Source organism: Entelurus aequoreus, linkage group LG08, assembly GCF_033978785.1.
Source record: "Entelurus aequoreus isolate RoL-2023_Sb linkage group LG08, RoL_Eaeq_v1.1, whole genome shotgun sequence".
In the NCBI taxonomy this organism is placed as follows: domain Eukaryota; kingdom Metazoa; phylum Chordata; class Actinopteri; order Syngnathiformes; family Syngnathidae; genus Entelurus; species Entelurus aequoreus.
Genome location: NC_084738.1, coordinates 61,807,850 through 61,824,678, shown reverse-complemented (window position 1 = coordinate 61,824,678; position 16,829 = coordinate 61,807,850). Strand labels below are relative to the sequence as shown.

The window sequence follows — 16,829 nt, the reverse complement described above, 5'->3', positions numbered from 1 at the left end:
GAAATGGGCCGCGCTCAGTGATTCCCAGCGTGGAACTGTCATAGGATGCCACCTGTGCGACAAATCCAGTCGTGAATTTTCCTCGCTCCTAAATAATCCAAATTCAACTTTATTAAAAGAAAAGTAAAGAGTTTGGGAACAACAGCAACTCAGCCAGGAAGTGGTAGGCCACATAAACTGACAGAGAGGGGTCAGCGGATGCTGAAGCGCATAGTGCAAAGACTTTCTGCACAGTCAGTTGCTACAGAGCTTAGAACTTCATGTGACCTTCCAATTAGCCCACGTACAGTACGCAGAGAGCTTCATGGAATGGGTTTCCATGGCCGTGCGGCTGCATCTAAGGCATACATCACCAAGTCCAATGCAAAGTGTGGGATGCAGTGGTGTAAAGCACGTCGCCACTGGACTCTAGAGCAGTGGAGACACGTTCTCTGGACTGATGAATCACGCTTGTACATCTGGCAATCTGATGGACCAGTCTGGGTTTGGAGGTTGCCAGGAGAACGCTACATTTCGGACTGCATTGTGCCGAGTGTGATATTTGGTGTGGGGTTGGTTTTTCAGGAGTTGGGCTTGGCCCCTGAGTTCCAGTGAAAGGAACTTTGAATGCTCCAGGATACCAAAACATTTTGGACAATTCCATGGGATGGCACTTCAAGTTCATATGTGAGTAAAGGCAGGTGGCCAAATACTTTTGGCAATATAATGTAGCTCACCAAAAAAAATATTTGATTTTGTTATGTTCATTGTAAGTGGGCCAAATCACTTATATTAGTAAAAAAAAAATCTAATCAAAATAACTGCTGTCATTTGATTATTATACTAAAACATTTAACTTGTTTATAAGTCAGGTTCGATCAGGGAGTTTTAGCGTTTACTCAGACACGTGAAAAATTAGAGTGAACACTGTGGGTGAGGATTATAATAATAATAATAATAATAGATTTTATTTGTAAAAAATCACTTTACATTGAGTAAACAACCTCAAAGTGCTGCAGTGTATTAAAAAAATATATTAAAAGATAATACAAAAATTAATACAAATTAAAACTAGAACAGCCAAATAGCTAAAAGTAGTATGCATATATCTAAAAAAATGCTTTTTTAAAAAGAAGGGTTTTTAACCCTTTTTTAAAAGCATCCACAGTCTGTGGTGCCCTCAGGTGGTCAGGGAGAGCGTTCCACAGACTGGGAATTATTCAAAGTTGGACACCGTCCATCTTATTCTGTAGAATAAGACGAGAAGCTTGTAAAAACACTAATGCAAAATGCCACACACGGATATACATAGTCAGCTAAACAATTGGAGTAGTCTTTAAAAATATTTCACTGATGGACAAATGAGTAGAAATAGGCCAGATGAATAAATGAACCGTCAATCAGCATGCTGAATCAAACTATAACCTACATTCTTGCATGACAACAGAATGGCTAGCAGAACAGAAGGCAGAGGAAACTACATGTTTTGATTTAGTATTTGCTAGTTGAACTTTACAGATCACAAAAAAGGTCAATTTGGATCGCTAACGTTGTTAGCATAAATTAATGGGATTTAACGTAGAGAAAATTAGCATCACGGCTAACGGAGAAATAGTTTCGGTTCATCATGAGACTGTGGTGGTACATAAACCTAGCTAGCTAGAGATATTGGCCCCCAAATCATTTAACAAGTACAGGAACAGCTAGCTAGCTTGAGTGGAAGTCTGCTGGAGTAGCATACAGTCATACAGTAATGAGCAATTACACCTCTATTAAACTTAAATACCATAAATCGAATATATTTACCCCAGTAATATCATCAACACTTACCTGACTGGATGAAGTCCTTGGGCTCAAATACTAGTGTGGCCTCAATAGCCCCGCTGTAGTGTGTAGCATGCTGGGAATTATCTGGACATGTGATGGAGGAATGCACAGTGCAGGGTTGAAATTCTACTGAATTTGCATTAAATCAGGTTGTTTTAGCTAATAATAATGCTGCAAGATCTAGCAGCAGGGGTCACCAACCTTTTTGAAACCAAGAGCTACTTCTTGGGTACTGATTAATGCGAAGGGCTACCAGTTTGATACACACTTAAATAAATTGCCAGACATAGCCAATTTGCTCAATTTACCTTTAACTCTATGTTATTATTAATAGTTAATGATATTTACACTTAATTGAACGGTTTAAAAGAGGAGAAAACACGAAAAAAATGACAATTACATTTTGAAACATAGTTTATCTTCAATTTCGACTCTTTAAAATTCAAAATTCAACCGAAAAAAAGAAGAAAAAACTAGCTAATTCGAATCTTTTTGAAAAAATTTAAAAAATAATTTATGGAACATCATTAGTAATTTTTCCTGATTAAGATTAATTTTAGAATTTTGATGACATGTTTTAAATTGGTTAAAATCCAATCTACACTTTGTTAGAATATATAACAAATTGGACCGAGCTATATTTCTAACAAAGACAAATCATTATTTCTTCTAGATTTTCCAGAACAAAAATTTTAAAAGAAATTCAAAAGACTTTGAAATAAGATTTAAATTTGATTCTACAGATTTTCTGGATTTGCCAGAATATTTTTGTTGAATTTTAATCATAATAAGTTTGAAGAAATATTTCACAAATATTCTTTGTCGAAAAAAACAGAAGCTAAAATGAAAAATTAAATTAAAATGTATTTATTATTCTTTACAATAAAAAAAATTAATTTACTTGAACATTGATTTAAATTGTCAGGAAAGAAGAGGAAGGAATATTACAGGTAAAAAGGTATATGTGTTTAAAAATCCGAAAATCATTTTTAAGGTTGTATTTTTTCTCTAAAATTGTCTTTCTGAAAGTTATAAGAAGCAAAGTAAAAAAAATAATGAATTTATTTAAACAAGTGAAGACCAAGTCTTTAAAATATTTTCTTGGATTTTCACATTCTATTTGAGTTTTGTCTCTCTTAGAATTAAAAATATAGTAAATAAATAAAATTTAAAAAAAATAGAGGCAGCTCACTGGTAAGTGCTGCTATTTGAGCTATTTTTAGAACAGGCCAGCGGGCTACTCATCAGGGGCCGTACTTATCAAGCTTCTTAGAATTACTCCTAAGAAGTCTGCTAAGAGTTGACTTAAGAGTAAATAAATTCTTCGCTGAAAGCTGCACTTAAAAGTTAGTTATCAAGCGTCTTACTCACACTTTCAGCGAAGTGTAGGACTGAATCTTAAGTGTCACACTCAGAGCTGAATTACGACATTACTATGTGCCGTAAACGGAATTTTAGGTGACGTCATTTCTGTGTCCATAGAAATGACCAATCACGGAAGGGAATCCGTTGTCTAAGAATGAAGAAATATCTTGGAAATATTTAAGTGGACAATGGGAGTGTATATTTTGACAATAAACTACAAAATAATACAAAACAAACTAGTCCCCGCCGGCACTCACGCTACCGCTCCCTCTCTTCTATCGCCCACACACTCACTGACGTCACTCACCTCACGGCCACACACATACGCTACTGTCATAACATTTTCTTTCCAATTCATTAATTAGGCAACTAATTTGAAACTGGTGTGGGTGGCTCTATATATACTAGCCCACTGCAGACACATGCAGAAATCAACAAGGAATCGAAAAGTATTAAATCTGTGACAAAAATAATACCCGCTCTGTCTAAACGATACCGTTTGATCAGCTGCTCGTCATCAAAAAAAAAAACATTGTTCCGTTCCCTGAACGTTCGCGCACGTCTCTCTCGCCTCAGTGCCATCCCCTGCTGGCAACTCCTAACCACTTAAGACACCTCTGAAGGTCTCTTAAATATCGTGGAGAGTAGGAGTGATTCTTAGACTTAAGAACGTTGATAAAAAGCTTTTATTCTTAAGTTTGAGAGTAGGACTAAATTTCGCAAATTCTCAGGACTTAAGTGTAAAATGGCACTCTAAGAAGCTTGATAAGTACGGCCCCTGGTCCTTACGGGCTACCTGGTAGAGTTGCTCTCTAATTATCCCCGGGGCCCGGCGGCGGCCTATTCACGCACCGCCTGGTAATTATACAGGTGTGTTAATGGTAGGTCATTTCACGGCGACGCCGCAGTCGGACGTGTAAAAAAAAGATCTAATAAAATGTCAACGAGTGGAGTAAAGAACAAGCTGTCGGGCGGGCGAGTCGAAACAAAGACGAGGCGTCGCGGAGGGGTGAAGGAAATTGATTGGAAACGACATAGCGGGGGGAAAAAAAGCAGAAGGGAAACTTGAACCATGTGGACACTCATAGGAATACAAATAGTGTCAAACAGGTGACTTCCACAAAAGTGACGCTTCTCTTAACACCCCAAGTTGGCGTTGATAGCTCTGATGCTCGCTAAACAGAGGAGTGACTCGATGTGTGAAGGTGTTTTGGCTCAAGCGCGGGGTTGTTATGGTTATTAAAACCTAAAAAAAAATGTTCCCGGTGTTTTACTTTTGGAGCTGTATGTAGAAATAGCGCCTATGAAGTGGCAGTTGGTTGTACCAGCTCTGCGTGCTTATCATGTACAAACCCCGTTTCCATATGAGTTGGGAAATTGTGTTAGATGTGAATATAAACGGAATACAATGATTTGCATATCATTTTCAACCCATATTCAGTTGAATATGCTACAAAGACAACATATTTGATGTTCAAACTGATAAACATTTTTTTTTTGTGCAAATAATCATTGACTTTAGAATTTGATGCCGGCAACATGTGACAAAGAAGTTGGAAAAGGTGGCAATAAATACTGATAAAGTTGAGGAATGCTCATCAAACACTTATTTGGAACATCCCACAGGTGAACAGGCAAATTGGGAACAGGTGGGTGCCATGATTGGGTGTAAAAGTAGATTCCACGAAATGATGGGGCGAGGGTCACCACTTTGTCAACAAATGCGTGAGCAAATTGTTGAACAGTTTAAGAAAAACCTTTCTCAACCAGCTATTGCAAGGAATTGAGGGATTTCACCATCTACGCTCCGTAATATCATCAAAGGGTTCAGAGAATCTGGAGAAATCACTGCACGTGAGCAGCTAAGCCCGTGACCTTCGATCCCTCAGGCTGTACGGCATCAACAAGCGACATCAGTGTGTAAAGGATATCACCACATGGGCTCAGGAACACTTCAGAAACCCACTGTCAGTAACTACAGTTGGTCGCTACATCTGTAAGTGCAAGTAAAACTCTCCTATGCAAGGCGAAAACCGTTTATCAACAACACCCAGAAACGCCGTCGACTTCGCTGGGCCTGAGCTCATCTAAGATGGACTGATACAAAGTGGAAAAGTGTTCTGTGGTCTGACGAGTCCACATTTCAAATTGTTTTTGGAAACTGTGGACGTCGTGTCCTCCGGATCAAAGGCAAGACAGAAAAAATAAAATAATTGGTACTTTAACTTTAACTTTAATGTTTCCCTCTTGCTGCATACCAAGATGCGGTACTGTGCTCTCCCGTAAGTTGTTACCTTTTTTTGGTGAGAGCAAAGTCACCAAGTCAAAGTCTTTGCCCAATAAAACTGATTCTGATTCTCAAAAGTCTTGGAATTTCAAAATTCTATTTCCAGGTGTGGAAAAAGTTGTGAAAAATGATGTTTTTTTCAGAGGTTTTGGAAAAGCCATGCAAAGGGTTAATTAATCCAGACAAAATGTATGTTGTAATGCAGGGGTTTTAAAACGTACGGACAGGTTTTATCCGGCCCGCGGGATGAGTTTGCTAAGGATAAAAATTCACCTGAAATTTTGGAATGAAAGAAACTGCTGTTCCAAATGTGTCCACTGGATGACGCAATATAAATTATTTGTATCTTTGTAGATGACGCTACATATGTAAAACAAAATATACCACATGATGTTAGTGCACCTGTCGAGGAAAATGATCAAACTACATAAATAACATACTGTAATTTGATTTTGATATAATTGTTTTATCTTGATTGAAAATTAACACCAGTGAGTTGACTGATGAACATTATCACACAAATTATTCAGAAAATATAAATAATGACAAATAAATTATCAACCACAACATGTAAGTGTAAAAAAACAACATTATGATTTGTACATTTTCAGAATGTGCTTGTTCTATTTTGTTGTCTTTATTTTTAAGTTATCATGCCGTGATTTCACCAGTCCGGCCCACTCGGGAGTAGATTTTCCTCCATGTGGCCCCCTGCTCTAAAATGAGTTTGACACCCCTGTTGTAATAAAATGTAATTTGCTGCGGACCGTCATGATATTTTGTTGTTGTGAAAAATGTGTTCAGTCGAGTGCAGGGGTTCTTAACCTTTTTGACCTCAGGGCCCGCCTTTTCCACTACAGAGGGGCCTGGGGCCAACTCAAATATTGACACTGAATTTGTAATTTTTAATCGTGTTCAATACATACTGTATATCTAACCTACCTACAGCTCAACAGGATAAACTTTTACGGATGATATGAAAAAATGTTTTAAATAAAGATTATCAAGGCTTAGGTCAGGCTAATAACAAAAATAAATACTAATCAACTATACTGCAGAAGAAAGGACTCATTAAAACTGATACATTTACATACAATTACGGAGTGCCGAAATAATAAATTTTAGCTAAATTAATAATAATAAAACGTGTGTGTATATATATATATATATATATATATATATATATATATATATATATATATATATATATATATATATATATATATATATATATATATATATATATATATATATATATATGCATATGTGTATATATGTGTGTAAACATATATATACACTACAGTTCAAATGTTTGGGGTCACCCAAACAATTTTGTGGAATAGCCTTCATTTCTAAGAACAAGAATAGACTGTCGAGTTTCAGATGAAAGTTCTCCTTTTCTGGCCATTTTGAGCATTTAATTGACCCCACAAATGTGATGCTCCAGAAACTCAATCTGCTCAAAGGAAGGTCAGTTTTGTAGCTTCTGTAAGGAGCTAAACTGTTTTCAGATGTGTGAACATGATTGCACAAGGGTTTTCTAATCATCAATTAGCCTTCTGAGCCAATGAGCAAACACATTGTACCATTAGAACACTGGAGTGATAGTTGCTGGAAATGGGCCTCTATACACCTATGTAGATATTGCACCAAAAACCAGACATTTGCAGCTAGAATAGTCATTTACCACATTAGCAATGTATAGAGTGTATTTCTTTAAAGTTAAGACTAGTTTAAAGTTATCTTCATTGAAAAGTACAGTGCTTTTCCTTCAAAAATAAGGACATTTCAATGTGACCCCAAACCTTTGACAATAGTGCATATATATATATATATATATATATATATATATATATATATATATATATATATATATATATATATATATATATATATATATATATATATATGTATGTATATATATATATATATATATATATATGTATATGTGTGTATATATATATATATATATATATATATATAGTGTGTGTGTGTGTATATGTGTGTGTAAACATATATATATATATATATATATATATATATATATATATATATATATATATATATATATATATATATATATGAATATGCATATGTGTATATATGTGTGTAAACATATATATGTGCATATGTATATATATATATATATATGTATGTTTGTGTATATATAAGTATATCACATTTTAAAGCATTTATCGTCCGATAATATTGGCAGTCCGATATTATCGGACTACTCTAGTAGAAACGCTATGGACAACCAGAAGACATAACGGCAGTTCAAAGCTCTAAACGGCAGGAAACGCATGGAAACATTCAGCCAGCTAAACCTGCAGTAAGCAAACTCGGCCAAAAGATGGTGCCATAGCACAAACAATTTGCATGTGTTTAATGAAAACTAGGGATGTCCGATAACATCGGACTGCCGATATTATCGGCCGATAAATGCTTTAAAATGTAAAATCGGAAATTATCTGTATCGGTTTCAAAAAGTAAAACGTATGACTATTTAAAACGCCACTGTGTACACGGCCGTAGGGAGAAGTACAGAGCGCCAATAAACCTTAAAGACACTGCCTTTGCAAGCCGGCCCAGTCACATAATATTTACAGCTTTTCACACACACAAGTGAATGCTATGCATACTTGGTCAACAGCCATACAGGTCACACTGAGGGTGGCCGTATAAACAACTTTAACACTGTTACAAATATGCGCCACACTGTGAACCCACACCAAACAAGAATGACAAACCCATTTCGGGAGAACATCCGCACCGTAACACAACATAAACACAACAGAACAAGTACTCAGAACCCCTTGCACCACTAACTCTTCCGGGATGCTACAATATACACCCCCCGCTACCCCTTACCCCCCACCTCAACCCCGCCCACCTCAACCTCCTCATGCTCTCTCAGGGAGAGCATGTCCCAAATTCCATGCTGCTGTTTTGAGGCATGTTAAAAAAAATAATGCACTTTGTGACTTCAATAATAAATATGGCAGTGCCATGTTGGCATTTTTTTTTCCATAACTTGAGTTGATTTATTTTGGGAAACCTTGTTACATTGTTTAATGCATCCAGCGGGGCATCACAACAAAATTAGGCTTAATAATGTGTTAATTGCACGACTGTATATATCGGTATCGGTTGATATCGGAATCGGTAAGTAAGAGTTGGACAAAATCGGATATCTGCAAAAAAGCCATTATTGGACATCTCTTAATAAAAACTATTTGCTTTATGGTCATCAGCGAAGAAAAATATATAAATTAGTTTTATAAGCCGCAGGGTTAAAATAAGCAGCACTAAAAATGTCCGTCTTTATCCTTTGCCACGGTTGCATTTAACATCAGTGAGTAAAAATCCTTTCAAATGATAAGCTCCTAAATAAAAATGAGAACGTTTAAACACACAAGAAGCCGAATGCTTAATCATTTCCAGTCCATCATGTCCTCCGCATCCTGTGAGTCATCATCCTTATCCAACTTCTGCTTCTGTGCTAAATAAAAGCAGGCTGGTGTCTGGGTAACATCGGCAGCATCCTGCCAATTTCTTTCTTTCTTGTTTTTATTTTATTTATTTATTTATTTTTTAACATTCTCCTCCTCGCCGGCTGCCAATGCCAGCCAACAGTAGTTGCCATGGAGACGACGGGGCGCTTGGGGAGTGTGATTGCAGATGTTCGTAAGGGGGAAGAACACGCTCAGATTCCAGACAAAGAGTCAAAATGAGAGGTGCGCACGCGGCAAATTAGCACGCAAACGTGATTACAGTGTTTGAACAATACGACGTGCGATTAGCGAGCGACGACAACATGCAATCGCTCAATAAAGAGGATTAGTTTCAAGCGAGGTTCTTCTGCTGTGGCTCTACTAATGGGAGGTGATGTCATCGACCTTGTGACGACGCTACTCCGTTATATCAAGATCAGTGCTCATCAAATGTTCATGCATGAAACATTGATTTAAAATTGTTTCTCTCATCAGGGCTTCCTGAGCCGGCGTCTGAAGGGCTCGATAAAGCGCACCAAGAGTCAGCCCAAACTGGACCGTAACTCCAGCTTCAGGCACATCCTCCCTGGCTTCAGGAGCGTGGACAATGACAGGTAAGAGTCGTTTTGTTGCTGCTATTTTTAAGCTATTTAAGCCTCTCCGCTAACTGAACAAACTTTTTACTAGTTTACGCAACAACTTAATAATAGTAATAATAATAATAATAGATTTTATTTGTAAAAAAAAAAAAAAAGCACTTTACATTGTGTAAACAACCTCAAAGTGCTACAGTGTATTAAAAAAAATAAAATTAAAATAAAACTTGAACAGCCAAATAGCTAGAACTAGTATGCATATATCTAAAAAAAAGGTTGTTTTTTTTAAAAAAAGAAGGGTTTTCAAGGCTTTTTTTAAAAGCATCCACAGTCTGTGGTGCCCTCAGGTGGTCAGGGAGAGCGTTCCACAGACTGGGAGCGGCGGAGCAGAAAGCCCATTGTTTGGAAAAGTCTAGAGATGTCCGATAATGGCTTTTTTGCAGATATTCCGATATTGTCCAACTCTTAATTACCGATTCCGATATCAACCGATGCCGATATATACAGTCGTGGAATTAACACATTGTTATGCCTAATTTTGTTGTGATGCCCCGCTGGATGCATTAAACAGGTTTTCCAAAATAAATCACCACTTTCTTTTCTTCTTTACATTTTGTGTGTCAAATTCAGTAAAAAACTGTAAAATTCCATTCCATGTTTTTGAGGTGGTCTGTCATGAAGTTTTTAGATTTTTATCGGACTTTGTGACTTTTGGTATTGGTGTTCCTGAAAAAAACTACCCAAACACACATACTGTACAGCAGATTTTTACAGCTAAATGTGTACATATAATTTACATACACATACACTTTTGTATTCATATTTTGCTGTTTTTTACATTTTTGTTGTGTTTTGCTTGGTCTGAGAAGTAAAAGAGGAGCGACGTTCATATGTTGTTAATATTCAGTGTTTTATTGTTCATAGTTAATATTGTAAATCCCACGTAAAAGACGAGTTACGTTCATATGTTGTTAATATTCAGTGTTTTATTGTTCATAGTTAATATTGTAAATCCCACTTTCTTTATTTTAATGTACATTTTGGGTGTCAAATTCAGTAAAAAAAAAACTGTAAAATTCCATTCTGTTTTTTTTAGGTGGTCCATCATAACGTTTTTAGAACTCTATCGGACATTGTGACTTTTGGTAATAGTGTTCCTGGAAAAAAGGACCCAAACACACATACTGTACAGCAGATTTTTACAGCTAAATGTGTACATATAATTTACATACACATACACCTTTGTATTCATATTTTGCTGTTTTTTACATTTTTGTTGTGTTTTGCTTGGTCTGAGAAGTAAAAGAGGAGCGACGTTCATATGTTGTTAATATTCAGTGTTTTATTGTTCATAGTTAATATTGTAAATCCCACTTTCTTTATTTTAATGTACATGTTGGGTGTCAAATTCAGTAAAAAAAAAACTGTAAAATTCCATTGTTTTTTTTAGGTGGTCCATCATAACGTTTTTAGAACTCTATCGGACATTGGGACTTTTGGTAATAGTGTTCCTGGAAAAAAGGACCCAAACACACAAACTGTACAGCAGATTTTTACATCTAAATGTGTACATATAATGTATACCAGGGGTGTCCAAACTTTTTCCACTGAGGGCCGCACACGGAAAGATTTAAGCATGCGGGGGGGGCCATTTTGATATTTTTCATTTTCAAACCTTAACAAAATATATGGATTTTTTTTTTTAACTTAACCTTTAGGGCTCCCGGGGACTATAAAGTGTCTCAGTCATTAAAATGTAAAAAATAAGTCAAATTATTATAATTTTTTTATTTAACGCTTACAGTAAATCTCTATATCAACTTCAGGTTGATATAAAGTAAAAAAATAAAAAGGTTTTATGCCTTTTTTGTCAAAAAAGACAACTTTTTTTTTTTTATAGTAAAACTGAAATATGCAGTATTTAGTAATTAGAGCCTTAAAAGATCAATAATGCAGGACACCATTTATTTTAATTTTTTAATATTTTTGAAAAATCACAGTGAAATGTTAAATAAAATCCTACTAAATATATTTGGGATCCAAAAGGTCCCCCACTCATAAAGTGATACATTTTTATTAGGTTTTTTTTACTTTTAACACTTAAATTACGAGATCAACTTCAGCTATATCTGTCGATTTTACGTTTGAACTATTATTTTGTTTGTATTATGCTCTTTTGTCAAATAAAACTTTGATGTTTTTTTTATGGCAACCACACAATATTTGCAATATTTTTTTCCACATAAAACATTTTAAAGAGAAATTTTTCGAGTAATATTTCATTGTAACAGAGATTTTTTTGTCTTTTTTTTTTTTTTGAGCAATGGCAAAAAAAATAAAAAAAATAAACAAAGACAAAAGAGAAAAAAAAAACAGCCTGCATGTGTCAACATTGCAACTTTTTCTCGTTAGATTTCACCTCATTTAACTTTTTATAAAAAAAAATTTTTTTTATTTTTGCAGAATGTGTGGGGGGCCGGTAAACGATTAGCTGCGGGCCGCAAATGGCCCCCGGGCCGCACTTTGGACACCTCTGATGTATACACACATACACATTGGCCCCCTGACACATTTTTCTTCTCTCAATGTGGCCCCGGAGTCCAAATATTTGCCCAGCTCTGCTTTTAAGACAACTTTTGACACACCTTCATCTCCTCTCAAGCCCTTCCCGTTAATGTCCGTCGCAACACTCGCCTCTTTACCCTCGTGTCTCCTCCGTTTCCCGTTCAGGTTCCCGAACACCTTCTTCATCCAGCACAATGTGGAGCTCACACCTCTTTTAGTAAAGACACAATCTCCCATGTAATGATTCACACTCCCAGCACAGATTGCAGGGAGGGAAACGATGGGTGTATAGCGGTGTGTGTGTGTGTATAGTGGTGTATGTGTATAGTTGTGTGGTAGGATGGGTGGGGGCTTGGAGGGTGTCATGCATGGAGGGTGCATGAAGAAGATGCAAAATGAGAGCAGGATGCGAGAGGAGTCAGGGTGGGAGCGGAATCCCCGCGAGGCACCGCACTCGGCGGCGGGGGAAGCGGTGCGCGAGCGAGACGGGATGATGAAACGATGGTAGGGTTGGGGGTGGGGGTGGGGGGGAGGACTTCATACCCAGAACAGCTGCACGGCAGGCCTTGAGATGCAGGAAACACTTTGCGTCCTGGGCTCGACATGATTGCACATTTCGCGCTTATTTGCACAAATCAATACTTGTTATTGTTTGCGCGCCGTGATAGTTTTCTTGCCGTGGCGCTCGGGAGGGGAGGGGAGAGGAGGGGGGCCTCCGGTACGCTCCGCAGGCCGGCGGCGGACCGGAGGGAGCGAGCTGCAGATGAGGAGCAGCTGGACTCCTGAAATGAAATATTCATCCATGTTAATCAGAGGATGGACACTCGCTGGGCATGTCTATATTTAGCAGCGCACACACTGCTGGATTGTTGCCGTGCACAATGAAACCACAACAACTACTGTTGGGATTTTGTTTTTTTTACACTTAAAAAAAACATGCACACTTAAAAGGGAGCTGTAAAAAAATGTCTATCCTTATGTAGGACAGGGACACCGACATTTTTCATTTTTTATGCATTCTAAGTAGAGATGTTTTTTAAAAAGAAGGCTTTTCCAGCCTTTTTTTAAAAGCATCCACAGTCTGTGGTGCCCTCAGGTGGTCAGGGAGAGCGTTCCACAGACTGGGAGCGGCGGAGCAGAAAGCCCGGTCTCCCATTGTTTGGAAAAGTCTACAGATGTCCAATAATGGATTTTTTGCTGATATCCGATATTCCGATATTGTCCAAATCTCAAGTACCGATTCCGATATCGACCGATACCGATATATGCATATATTTACTACCGTTCAAAAGTTTGGGGTCACATTGAAATGTCCTTATTTTTGAAGGAAAAGCACTGTACTTTTCAATGAAGATAACTTTAAACTAGTCTTAACTTTAAAGAAATACACTCTATGCATTGCTAATGTGGTAAATGACTATTCCAGCTGCAAATGTCTGGTTTTTGGTGTAATATCTACATAGGTGTATAGAGGCCCATTTCCAGCAACTATCACTCCAGTGTTCTAATGGTACAATTTGTTTTCTCATTGGCTCAGAAGGCTAATTGATGATTAGAAAACCCTTGTGCAATCATGTTCACACATCTGAAAACAGTTTAGCTCGTTACAGAAGCTACAAAACTGACCTTCCTTTGAGCAGATTGAGTTTCTGGAGCATCACATTTGTGGGGTCAATTAAACGCTCAAAATGGCCAGAAAAAGAGAACTTTCATCTGAAACTCGACAGTCTATTCTTGTTCTTAGAAATGAAGGCTATTCCACAAAATTGTTTGGGTGACCCCAAACTTTTCAACGGTAGTGTATATACATATATATATATATATATATATATATATATATATATATATATATATATATATATATATATATATATATATATATATATATATATATAGTGTGTGCATATATTTATATATATATAGTGTGTGCATATATTTATATATATATACTGTATATATGCATATGTGTATATATGTGTGTAAACATATATACACTGTATATGCATATGTATATATATATATATATATATATATATATATATATATATGTATATGTGTGTGTGTGTGTATATATATATATATATATATATATTATATATATATATATATATATATATATATATATATATATATATATATATATATATATATATATATATATATATATATATATCACATTTTAAAGCATTTATCGGCCGGTAATATCGGCAGTCTGATATTATCGGACATCTCTAGTAGAAACGCTATGGACAACCAGAAGACATAACGGCAGTTCTACGTCCGGTTCAAAGCTCTAAACGGCAGGAAACGCATGCAAACATTCAGCCAGCAAAACCTGCAGTAAGCAAACTCGGCCAAAAGATGGTGCCATAGCACAAACAATTTGCATGTGTTTAATAAAAACTAGATATGTCCGATAATGGCTTTTTTGCCGATATTCCGATATTGTCCAACTCTTAATTACCGATTCCGATATCAACCGATACCGATATGTACAGTCGTGGAATTAACACATTATTATGCCTAATTTTGTTGTGATTCCCCGCTGGATGCATTAAACAATGTAACAAGGTTTTCCAAAAATAAATCAACTCAAGTTATGGAAAAAAAATGCCAACATGGCACTGCCATATTTATTATTGAAGTCACAAAGTGCATTATTTTTTGTAACATGCCCCAAAACAGCAGCTTGGAATTTGGGACATGTTCTCCCTGAGAGAGCATGAGGAGGTTGAGGTGGGCGGGGTTATCGGGGGTAGCAGGGGTGTATATTGTAGCGTCCCGGAAGAGTTAGTGCTGCAAGGGGTTCTGGGTATTTGTTCTGTTGTGTTTATGTTGTGTTACGGTGCGGATGTTCTCCCGAAATGTGTTCGTCATTCTTGTTTGGTGTGGGTTCACAGTGTGGCGCATATTTGTAACAGTGTTAAAGTTGTTTATACGGCCACCCTCAGTGTGACCTGTATGGCTGTTGACCAAGTATGGCTTGCATTCACTTGTGTGTGTGAAAAGCCATAGATATTATAGAAGAATAGAATAGAATGGACTTTATTGTCATTAAATTTGCATATAACCAGATTAAGGACTCCAATTTAAGGTGCGGTAGTGGGAACAAATACGGGGTAAAAATAAATTACGCAAGAGGTAATAAAGAAAAAACAACAACAATTGAAATAGACTACTATCCAATAAAAATAATAAGCAATCCTGTACAATATACAAAACACTATAGAAATACAAAATACAAAATACTGTACAATATACATTTATGTGATTATTATGTGCCTTTGAGGTTTATTGGCGCTCTGTACTTCTCCCTACGTCCGTGCACCACTCCGTACAGCGGCGTTTTAAAAACTCATAAATTTTACTTTTTGAAACCGATACTGATAATTTCCGATATTACATTATAAAGCATTTATCGGCTGATAATATCGGCAGTCCGATATTATCGGACATCCCTAATTCTAAGTCGTAAAATATGGCAAGTACGAGGTGGATAAAAATGTAAAAAAAAAACGCCAGCAATACTCCATTTACATGTCGTGACCTCAAGTATCAGCACCTCCAAGTCCCGAGTCCATGGTTCTCGCCCGGAAAAGGGTGGAGTGCCATCTCCGGGTTGGTGGAGGAGACCCTGCCCCAAGTGGAGGAGTTCAAGAACCTCGGAGTTTTGTTCACGAGTGAGGGAAGAGTGGATCGTGAGATCGACAGGCGGATCGGTGCGGCGTCTTCAGTAATGCGGGCGCTGTATCGATCCGTTGTGGTGAAGAAGGAGCTGAGCCGGAAGGCAAAGCTCTCAATTTACCGGTCGATCTACGTTCCCATCCTCACCTATGGTCATGAGCTTTGGGTTATGACCGAAAAGACAAGATGACGGGTACAATACATTAGCTTACCAGGCCTAAGTCAGAGCTGGGCAAATATTTTGACTCGGGGGCCACATTGAGAGAAAAAATGTCTCTGGGGGGCCAATATGTATGTATATGTAAATTATATGTACACATTTAGCTATAAAAGTCTGCTGTACAGTATGTGTTTTTGGGTCCCTTTTTTCCAGGAACACTAATACCAAAAGTCACAATGTCCGATAGAATTCTAAAAACATTATGACAGACCACCTCAAAAAAACGGAATGGAATTTCACAGTTTTTTACTGAATAAGACACCCAAAACGTACATTAAAATAAAGAAAGTGGGATTTACAATATTAACTATGAACAATAAAACACTGAATATTAACAACATATGAACGTCGCTCCTCTTTAAGTGGGATTTACAATATTAACTATGCACAATAAAACACTGAATATTAACATAATAATAATAATCGACATATGAACGTCGCTCTTCTTGTACTTCTCAGACCAGCTCCTCGATAGACATCTTTTACAATCGAGCAAAACACAACAAAAATGTAAAAAACCAGCAAAATATGAATGCAAAGGTTGATAAACAATTTATATGAATGTGGAAATAGTGTCAAAGCGCTTTGAGTACCTTGAAGGTAGAAAAGCGCTATACAAGTATAACCCATGTTACCATTTACCATTTGTTCCCCCCCCTACATCAACTGACATCCCGCCACACCTGATGAAACCGCGCCCATTATACAAATAAATGCGACGCCTGTGTGTCCCCCCGCCGCCCCCCCCCCCCCCCGCCAACGACAGGCTAACCTCCTCCAACCTCCGAGGACAAAGCTACGAACAATGGGAA

General features: G+C 37.1%; 1 protein-coding gene across 1 annotated transcript in view; it reads left to right on the top strand.

Moving 5' to 3' along the window:
* The window catches only part of LOC133656416 (disabled homolog 2-interacting protein-like), a 408,611-nt gene that overhangs the window by 245,908 nt on the left and 145,874 nt on the right, over positions 1 to 16,829 (top strand). Inside the window, exon 7 of the mRNA XM_062057498.1 lies at positions 9,448 to 9,566. Within this exon, the coding sequence (XP_061913482.1) occupies positions 9,448 to 9,566 (119 nt within the window). The remainder of the gene's footprint in view (positions 1 to 9,447; positions 9,567 to 16,829) is intronic.